Raw genomic sequence first — 10,437 nt, forward strand, 5'->3', positions numbered from 1 at the left:
CAACAGCTGGCGCGGGACCGGCGCGCGCGCTGATGGGCGGCTGCAGCAGGAGGCAGCCTTGCACTTGCCGCTGGTGCTTGCGCGACGAAGCCGCGAGCGGCCGGGGAAAAGGATGCAGGCGGCCGAGCCTATGCCGAGCTACGAGCAGCTGGTGCGGCGGAGTTACCGGAGCCTAGTCGGGGCGCTGCGGAGCTGCACAGATTGCGGCTGGGAACTGTCCCTCCGGACGTGGGCCGAGAACGCCCGGCTGGCCTGGACGGAGGCTCTGCTTTTTCTCCTTTGCGCCTTCGGTTGGACTCTAGCGCGCAGCGCAGCCTCTCGCTACCTCTTTCGGGTCAGTGGAATCCAGATCGAGGAAGGCAGGCAGGAGGGGGGGATTTTCTTTCTTTGGGGGGGGGGATTATCCGAAAAGCTCGCTGCATCACATTGCAATCTGTCTCGTTGCGTGTTTGTGTTGGGGTGGGTGGGGGGGAAGGACACTGCGAGGGAGCCAAGTTGGTCCATGCTTGCAAATGGCTCGGGGAATCATTTTATTGATTTGCCTTTTGGGGGGAGAAAAAGCTGCCTTGCCATTTTTTGGTGTGTGTGTGGTGTGTGGTGTGGTGGTGTGTGTGTGTGTGTGTTGAATTCTCCCCTGCACCATGCAAAGAGATCTCTTATTTTGGTTGCGAACGAACCTGGATTATTCACTGGGAGCCAAGAAATGGTGTGTGGGGGGGGGGTTGCGTATGTGGTGTCTGTGTGTCTGTTGTAATGCGTGCAAAGAGAACCGGGTAGCAAGGATATTGTTGGTCCTTGCGTTGTTTTTGCTCGGCGGGGGGGGGAGGGGGAGGAAATCGGCCTTTGCCGGGCGTGCATGCACGCCTGTGAAGACGGGGCGAAATGAGGTTGTGGGGTGGGGGGATCAAAATTGGCCGTGTCATTGCATTTCAAGGTGGGGCGGGGGGGTGCGTATGTGGAGAGAGAAACCGAAAACTGCGGAGTGTGCTTTCGAGGACGCGCAACAAGCCACCGGCTCGGCTTTGGCGAGGATATAAATGGGCCGTTGGATTGCATTGGTGGTCCCCCCCCCCACCCCAGAATTGCGGGAAGGGGAGGCGGTGGGTCGAAATCCAATTTTGCGCGGCCTGAGAAAGAAATAAATGAATGGTAAGCGTCCTGGCACTATGTGCGTGTAAACGAGAGAATGTCTTTTTGCGCATATATGGAATGGGCCCAACTGGTCACCGCGATATGCGTTGCGTTGGTAAAGTGGGAGAGGGCAGAGAAAGAATCAGAGGCCCTTTTTTGGGGGGGGGTATGGTCTTCGATGCTGGTAGGTGTGAAGTGCTGTATACCCTTCACTCAAAAGCCCTAAGCTTCGCTCCAGATTTTAACAGATTTTAATAGTTGGAAGGGACCTTGTAGGTCATCTAGCCTAACCCTCTCCAAGCAGGAGACCCTACACCATTTCTGTCAAATGGCAGTCCAGTCTCTTCCTGAAAGCCTCCAGGGATGAAGCTCCTACAGCTTTCCAAAGGCAAGCCATTGGTTGCTTGTTCTCACTGTCAAAAAAAATGTCTCCATATTTCTATATTGAATCTCTCCTTGATCAGTTTCCATCCGTTAGTCCTTGTCTGCCCTTGGTAAAATTGGCTTGACCCATTTGGTCAATTTAGCAATCAGGATTGAAATAAGCCATTTTTCTCCCAACCTCAATAAGTTCAAATTAAAGGTTAAGGTTCCCCTCATATGTCCTAGTCGTTCCCGACTCCTGGGGGTGTTGCTCATCTCTGTTTCAAAGCTGAAGAGCCAGTGCTGTCTGCAGACATCTCTGTGGTCATGTGGCTGGCATGAGTAAACGCCAAAGGAGCATGACACATTGTTACTCTCCCACCAAAGGTGGTTCCTATTTTTCTACTTGCATTTTTACATGCTTTCGAACTGCTAGGCTGACAGAAGCTGGGACAAGTAATGGGGGCTTACTCTGTTAGGCGGTGCTAGGGATTCGAACCGACGAACTGCCGACCTTTCTGATTGACAAGCTCAGCGTCTTAGCCACTGAGCCACCGTGTCCCTGTTCAAATTAATTGGGGTTTAATCTGTCGGGTGGGATTATTTAGAGCAGTGTTTTCAACCTTGGCAACTTTTAGGACTTCAACTCCCAGAATCCCCCATCCAGCCTGAGGAAACCACTACTATAGTCCAAATATTTTCCTTGGTTAATTTTAATCCAGGTTTCCCTCTATATTTTAGTGGGGGGGGGGGGGAGAAACATCAATCAGGAAATAGCAATACTGATTTAAAACACCCTTGTAAAACTCGTACAGAACTGGGACCTAAAAATGATGACTGACAGGAATCAGAGTTTTGCTCAGGCTGTTATAGTTTTTAGCAAGGCCAGCAGTAGTAAGGTACCACGCTAGAAACTGGGAGACATTTTTTGGGAAGGTGATCTGATCCAGGTGTCTCCAACCTTGGCAACTTTAAGACTTGTGGACTTCAACTCCCAGAATTCCTCAGCCTTTGCTGGCTGAGGAATTCTGGGAGTTGAAGTCCACGAGTCTTAAAAAGTTGCCAAGGTTGGAGACCCCTGATCTGATCCTTCATTGCAGAAGACCTACCTCCTGAACGAGATGTGCTAGATCAGACAATCTTGATATTCAGGTAGTCCTCACTTAGTGGCTGATCAATGGTGACAAAAAAAGAAACTTTCCAACAACCATCCTTGCGTTTACAACCTTCAGAGGTCTGTAAAGCAAGTTTGTAAACAGTTGTGGCTTCACTTTCAGACTGCTTTGCTTAAGGACCAAGTTGAAGATCCCAGTTGTGGTCACTAAACAAGGTCAGTCTGTATCCCAGTTCAGATTTACTTGATCATGAAAGCCACGGTTTCATGCTTGATTGTCTAGGTGGACATATAGTTAATATATAAATTCATTTATTTCCCGCCTTTATTATTGCTACAAGTAAGGCAATAATACATTCTTCTCCCCCTATTTTCCCAACGACAACCCTGTGAGGTGAGTTGGGCTGAGAAAGAGGGGCTGGCTCAAGGACACCCAGCTGGTTTTCATGGCCAAGGTGGGACTTGAACTTATGGTCTCTTGCTTTCTAGCCTGGTGCCTTAACCACTAGAACTTTAGCCTACAATCCCGTTTTCGTACTCCCCACTATTCTAAATGGACTAATTAAACTAGTAATTAAAAGCAGCTATCCCAGCAGACAGAGGCAGCTAGTTGACCTTGGTTGAATTTAAAAGATTCATCAGGGTTGGATTTGAGAGGACAGGAGACCACTAAGAAACCCCAAGAGTATACTGTGTACATTGGTGGTAATGGTGGTCCCCATTGTTGCCAATTCCTCTCTTCCACACAAATACAGATTATGGAATAGAATAACAGAGTTGGAAGGGACCTTGGAGGTCTTCTAGTCCAACCCCCTTGCTTAGGCAGGAAACCCTACACCACTTCAGACAAATGGTTATCCAACATCTTCTTTAAAATTCCCAGTGTTGGAGCAGTCACAACTTCTGGAGGCAAGTTGTTCCACTAGTTAATTGTTCTCGTTGTTAGGAAATTTCTCCTTAGTTCTAAGTTGCTTCTTTCCTTGATTAGTTTCCACCCATTGCTTCTTGTCCTGCCTTCAGGTGCTTTGGAGAATTATGGTTGATTCATCTTTTCGGATTCCCTTTAATAACAATTGCTTCATTGGAAAAGGTGGCAAAAGGCCAGAAGTGGGCTAATGCCGATTCGGGCTGGTACCAAGAGTTCCGACCAGCGGCAGGAATCCGCCCCGGAGCTATCCCGTCCTATATAATCGCCGTGTGTTTGACGCCGGCCACATGCTCGCATTTTCAGTCCTGGGCGAACCGATTGTGACGCCCACCTCTGCACAAGGCCGCGATTCTTTGCCTTCCCGAAACATAACAAAATACGTGATGTATCCCTGCTGAGCATAAAGGCTGCTCTGAAGAAGAGCAGATGTGGAGAATTGGAGAAGAAGAAGGTTGAGGGAAGCAACCGATGCTGGAGGATGACAAAAATGCAGAGGAAGCACCTAGTCGAGGTGGCGCAGTGGTTAATGCAGCACTGCAGGCTACTTCAGCTGACTGCAGTTCTGCAGTTCGGCTGTTCAAATCTCACCGGCTCAGGGTTGACTCAGCCTTCCATCCTTCCGAGGTGGGTAAAATGAGGACCCGGATTGTTGTTGGGGGCAATATGCTGACTCTGTAAACCGCTTAGAGAGGGCTGAAAGCCCTATGAAGCGGTATATAAGTCTAACTGATAACTGCTAACTGCTAGTCAAACTCCCCCATCCTTCTATGCGCTTGGCTGGGACTCGGCTCTTGGCCCAGGCAGAGAAGAGAACTGGTTCCTTAAGGTAGAAAGCCTTGCTTAGTGGAAAGGAGGCAGCAGAGACTGTGGTGTTTCTTACATGCCCACAACTAAGCCTGGAGCATTTACTGAGAGCATTGGGTATAAGAACAAGCCTCTAATTGCCGCTGTCAGATGTTGACCTTGGATAAACCCCTCCAGTCTGAACCTGCAAAGGAAGTTCTTGGGTTGGACCGCTGGGGCTCCTGGCCTCTGTTTTGGTTTTAGCCTCTGTCTCTAAATGGTTCAAGGCACTAGGGCAGTGGTTCCCAAACTTGGCAACTTTAAGACTTGTGGACTTCAACTCCCAGAGCTGGGAGAGCTGCAGAGCTGGCTGGAGAATTCTGGGAGTTGAAGTCCACAAGTCTTAAAGTTGCCAAGTTTGGGAACCACTGCACTAGGGAGAATGAACGTCTCTGCATCTTTTTTTAAAAAAAACCCAGTGTTTGCTTTCTGTTCCTCAAAAGTCACCTATCCACAGAGGGTAGTATTCAGCTGGTTCAGACCATTTCGAGCAAATCGCTAGAAGAGATCGTGGGTAGGCCCACCCACCTGCCCTGGCTTTATGTACCATATTTTTTGGAGTATAAGACTCACCTTTCTCCCCCCCCATTCCCAAAAAAGAGGGTGAAAATCTGGGTGCATCTTATACACTGAATACAGCATTTTGGGCCTTCCGAAACCCCACCCCCTTCGCAAAAATGGATATGCAGAGGGTTTGGGAGGCCTGCATAGTGCTCCTGGGGGCTGGGGAGGGCAAAAATGAGCAAGAAACAGGCCATTTTTTGCTCATTCCCCCCGCGTAGTTCCCAGGAGCACTCTATAAGCCTCCTAAAGGCTATGCATGCCCTTTTTTGTCAAAAAAATAGTCGGTGGCTATGATGCTGAATTTGTTGATCAGAAAGGTCAGTGGTTCGAATCCCTAGCGCTGCATAATGGAGTGAGGTCCTGTTACTTGTCCCAGCTTCTGCCAACCTAGCAGTTCGAAAGCACATAAAAATGCAAGTAGAAAAATAGGGACCACTTTGATGGGAAGGTCACAGTGTTCCGTGCGCCTTTGGCATTTAGTCATGCTGGTCACATGACCACGGAGACGTCTTCAGACAGCGCTGGCTCTTCGGCTTAGAAACGGAGATGAGCACCACCCCTTAGAGTAGGGAACGACTAGCACATATGTGTGAGGGGAACCTTTACCTTTTCCTTAATATGTTCCAAGGCCTGGATTTAGCACATCTGTGAGTATCCCTGTTGTGTTTTTGTTAAGATAATCCAGCAACTCTGTTTTGTTCCTTGCTTTTCACTGCTTTGAATGTTTAGATATTGTAAGCTGCTCCAAGACTTTTAGGATGGGTGACTGTAACACATTTTAATGATAACAATGGTAATAGGTGCCTTGGGTCCTCTCCCAAAACAATCAGAACATCCCTTGAACATCGTCAACATTGACAAAAGCAGCATTATCCCTTATCCCCTCCAAAAGAACATATATTCTTGAGTAGGTTTATTCCCTTTGCCCTCCACCAACACTGTTTTTATAAAATCCCCCCATATTTCATTATAATTGTTTGCTTTAATCATCCTTTTTAAAAATTTAATTACTGTTGTTAATTTATCATTTGTTGCCATACTCTAAATTTCATTATACTACCCCATGCCATTTCCAATCTCTTCTTAAAAACTTCCAGTATTGGAGCATTCTCAACCTCTGGTGGCAAGTCGTTCCACTGATTAATTCTTCTAACTGTCAGAACATTTCTCCTTAGTTCTAGGTTGCTTCTCCTTGATTAGTTTCCATCCATTGCTTCTTGTCCTGCCCTCAGGTGCTTTGGAGAATAACTTGACTCCCTCTTCTTTCTGGCAGCCCCTTAGATATTGGAAGGTTGCTGTTGTGTCATAAATTCAGATACATTTGATCACCAAGCCAAAGTTTCCCAAATTGATTTGCAAAGGAAAAATCCAGATTTTTCTTTTTTTTTACTTTGCAAAGAAATATCGTTCCTGTTAGCCTATTCAATTTATTATCAGGCACAAGAACGTGGGCTGCATTATTGGGACTGGAACCAAAATCCCATCCAGCCTAGTTCGTGAGATTTGAAGCTTTTAAATAAATTATTTATGTGGTGGGAATGTTGAAAAAAGTTGGCTAACAGAGAGCGGAAGAATAAAATATCACATTCAAAGAAACCACCCAAGTAGATTGAAAAGGAAAGCTTTCTGTGGAGAATTTGGACCCGCAAAATTTCCAGGGTCACAGCTCTGCTTATATGGCCTTGAGAGAAAGCCAAAATCCTCATAGGTCACTTTCAGTATAATAAGATTACTGATGCTTGAAATAAAGGCTTTGGTATCGTAGAGAAGAGCTGGCACTGAAGCTTCTGCCTCTGAATTATCGCTTAAGCTCCTTTGATGTCATAGAACAGTGGTCACGCGAGAAAATGTTGGTAGTCTGCAGAAAAATCTTTGCATTTTTGCATTTTTTTATATTGCACTAAATCAAGGATCCTCAAACTACAGCCCATGGGCCAGATACGTCCCACTAAAGCAATTACTCCCGCTCGCTGACGGGATAAGGTCCTTCAGGCATTTAGCTTGGCTGCCTTAGCTCCAGCCCTTCCCTCCCTCCCTCGGAGTCCAGGCACTTCAGTAAGAAACTTCGGCCGGCCTTCTCAAAAGAGTTTGCAGGGAGCAATCTAGTGCCTGGACTGGCTACAAAACAAACATTCATTCTTGGCCATATGCGAGATTCCTAGCTGCAACGTACAGCAAACCTAAGGATGACTCTGGGTGCTTCTCTCCGCTAACAGGCAGCCAAGTTAAGTGCCTGAAGGACCCCATTGCATCACTAATTCATGTTAGTGGTCCACGCAGCGAATGCTGGCTGGGGAATTCTGGGAGTTGAAGTCCGGACATCTTCAAGTAGCCAAGGTTGAGAAACACTGGGTCCACGGGATTTAAAATTATGAATTTAGTGGGCCCTGAGGTCCGAAAAGTTGGTGACCCCTGCCATAGAAGATATTTCATCAACCTCTTCAGAACCTCTGCCCTGTTTCTGGAAGAAAGGAAGCCTACATATAGCCCTCGACTTACGACCACAATAGAGCCCAACATTTCCGTTGCTAAGTGAGGTTAATTGGTTAATTGAATTTTGCCCCATTTTTACGATCTTCCTTTTCACCATTGTTAAGCGAATCACTGCCGTTTGATAAATTAGTAACCTGTTTGTTAAGTGAATCTGGTTTCCCCATTGACTTCGCTCGTTAGAAGGTCGCAAAAGTGGATCGCATGAACCTGGGACACTGCAACCGTCATAAATATGAACTGATTGCCAACATCTGAATTTCGATCACACGATTATGGGGATGCTGCAAAGGTCATAATTCTGAAAAATGGACAATTTGAAAGGTCACTAAATGAACTGTCGTAAGTCGAGGACTATCTGTATTCCACAATCTGTATTTGAGGACTCTAACTATATTGGTGGAAACGTGCAGGTAGCCCTCAATCTATGTCCACATCTGGGACCAGAATTTTAGTTGCCAAGAGAGACGGTTGTCAAATGAGTCATGTCTGATTTTACAATCTTTTTGCCCTGCTTGTTAATCGAATTACGGCAGTTGTTAAGTGAATCCTGCGGTCATTAAGGAAATCCAGCTTCCCCCATTGCATTTGCTTCTGAGAAGGTCGCGAATGGCTTTCACATGACTCCATATGCTGGTTGCCAAGCATGCCAGTTTTAATCATGTAATTGTGAGGATGCTGTGATGGTTGCGAGTAATTTTTTTTTCAGTGCCTTGAAGCTTCAAAATGTATCTAAATGAATGGTTGCAAGTCAAGGATCACCGTATTTTTTGGAGTATAAGACGCACCAAGTTTTTGAAGAGGCAAATATTAAAAAAAACAGGTTTTTGCACTCTGCAAACCTCCCCAAAACAGCTCATTTTTTTGCAAAATGGGCCTGTTTCCCCCCCCCAAAAAAGCATGAATAGCCTTTAGGGGGCTTGCAGTGTGCTCCTGGGGGTTGACCCCCCATAGACAAGCAAAAAACGGTCCGCTTTTCTCAAAAATGGGTCCATTTTTGTCAAAAAGATTGCATGCATAGTCTTTAGAGGTTTATAGAGTACTCCTCTATAAAAATTGAGCAAAAAATGACCCATTTTTCACTCGTTTTTGTTCTTCCCCAGCCCCCAGGAGCTCTTTGAAAGCCTTCTACAGACTCTGCATGGCCATTTGGTGAAGGGGGCAGGGCTTAGGGAGGCAAAAAATGCTATATTCACTGTATAAGACGCACCCAGATTTTCAGCCTCTTTTTTGAGGGAAAAAGGTGTGTCTTATAATCTGAAAAATACGGTACGTGTTGGTAAATGGGTATAAAATCAAATTCATGTGAAGAATGCCAATATTTTCATGATGTTTTTTTTAATAAAGGGACAGCTAGTGGACTAAATAATTTGAGTTGCAATTGCACAACTGTAATAGAAACCTATTTGATAGGAAAGTTAGAGAAAATTGCTGTACAGTACCAACCAAATGTCTTTATTTTGTAAAAACAAGAAGATGGAACAGCATCTTTCTATAGGATTTAGATTTAATACTATTTTAAGGGATCGAGGGAGTTCAGTGCTAATGCTATGAATTTTTAAACCTTAAATTCTAAAACTCAAGCTTTAAAAACTTGAACTATAATTGCTTGGTATAATTTTTCTCACTATTGTCACTGTCATTTTATTTTTATTATATTTCAATAATTTTAAAAAGCAAAAAGATTATTAAAAAGATTACCAACTTCTTAGCGTTTGAAGAAAAGTAAAAGTTTGGAACTTTGCATTATTCCAACTGAGGAATTATTTATGGTATATAATTCTACATATTCTATAGGACCTGCTGCAGGCAGAGGTTGGATTTCTCTTAAATAAAAGGCTTTAATAAATTTGGTATGCTTTAATCCGTTAAATAAAAATAGAATTCTTAAACTAGATAGACACTCTTGTTAGTAATTCAGATTCATAATATATGTTATATAGGTTAATTCTGAATTTTGAGTAATATTGAATATTGGCTTGATCTTAATAACGGGTTTGAAGTTGGATATTACTTTGACATTTTTACCCAATTTTCTACAACTTGCAATTCGCTTAAATGTTTTTTTTCTGCACTTCCTCTTGGTAGTGTTTTCAAAATGATTACCAAAATGATTTTTAAAACTAATCTAGATCTTCCTTCTTAAATGGAGTTGCTTTTGTTTGACGTATTTGACGCTTTCTTTATTACAAATCTCTATGCAGTCCAAATGTGGTTTTATACCACATCCTCTCTAGTTTTCTTACAGGTGGGATGAGTGTTTAGAGAACTAATTTTCTATGTGCAATGTTTTCCTGTCGTGCCTTTTTTTCATTTAAAAAACCAAATCAAGTTTATCGCAGCCATGATGGAGCTGGATTTGAAACCAGTCTAAGGCCTTAAAATGATGATTTTAAATAGATGTATAGAAGAGGAACTTTAAGAGAAGTAATTCCATATTGCACCCCGATAAGCAAGAAGAGTAGCAAGCTGTATCTTCTCGCTTATTTTAATTTATAAATATGGCAAGCAACACATTTAAAAAAATAAAAATCTATTTTGTTGTTGTTAGTTGCGAAGTCGTGTCCGACCCATCACGACCCCATGGACAACGTTCCTCAAGGCCTTCCTGTCCTCTACCATCCTCTGGAGTCCATTTAAGCTCAGGCCTGCTGCTTCAGTGACTCCATCCAGCCACCTCATTCTCTGTCGTCCCCTTCTTCTTTTGCCCTCCATCTTTCCCAGCATGAGACTCTTCTCCAGTGAGTCCTTCCCTTTCATTAGGTGGCCACAGTATTTGAGTTTCATCTTCAGAAGATAGATAGAATGATAGATAGAACGATAGAACAATAGAACGATAGAACGATAGATAGAACAATAGAGATAGATAGAGAGAGAGAGAGAGAGAGAGAGAGAGAGAGACAGACAGACAGACAGACAGACGGACAGACAAACGATAGATAGATTTGTTGTTGTTAGTTGCAAAGTTGTGTCCAACCCATCACAACCCCATGGACAACATTCA

The 10,437-nt window shown here is 44.3% G+C and overlaps 1 protein-coding gene across 1 annotated transcript in view; it reads left to right on the forward strand.

The window, feature by feature from the left end:
- CERS1 (ceramide synthase 1) overlaps positions 1–10,437 on the forward strand; it is a 48,236-nt gene continuing 37,799 nt past the window's right edge. The window contains exon 1 of the mRNA XM_087703253.1: positions 1–334. Within this exon, the coding sequence (XP_087559379.1) occupies positions 113–334 (222 nt within the window). The 5' untranslated portion in view covers positions 1–112. The remainder of the gene's footprint in view (positions 335–10,437) is intronic.

Source organism: Thamnophis sirtalis, unplaced genomic scaffold (assembly GCF_051295495.1).
Source record: "Thamnophis sirtalis isolate CommonGarterSnake01/CBP01778 unplaced genomic scaffold, rThaSir2_p1.2 scaffold_1, whole genome shotgun sequence".
NCBI classification, from domain to species: Eukaryota; Metazoa; Chordata; class Lepidosauria; order Squamata; family Natricidae; genus Thamnophis; species Thamnophis sirtalis.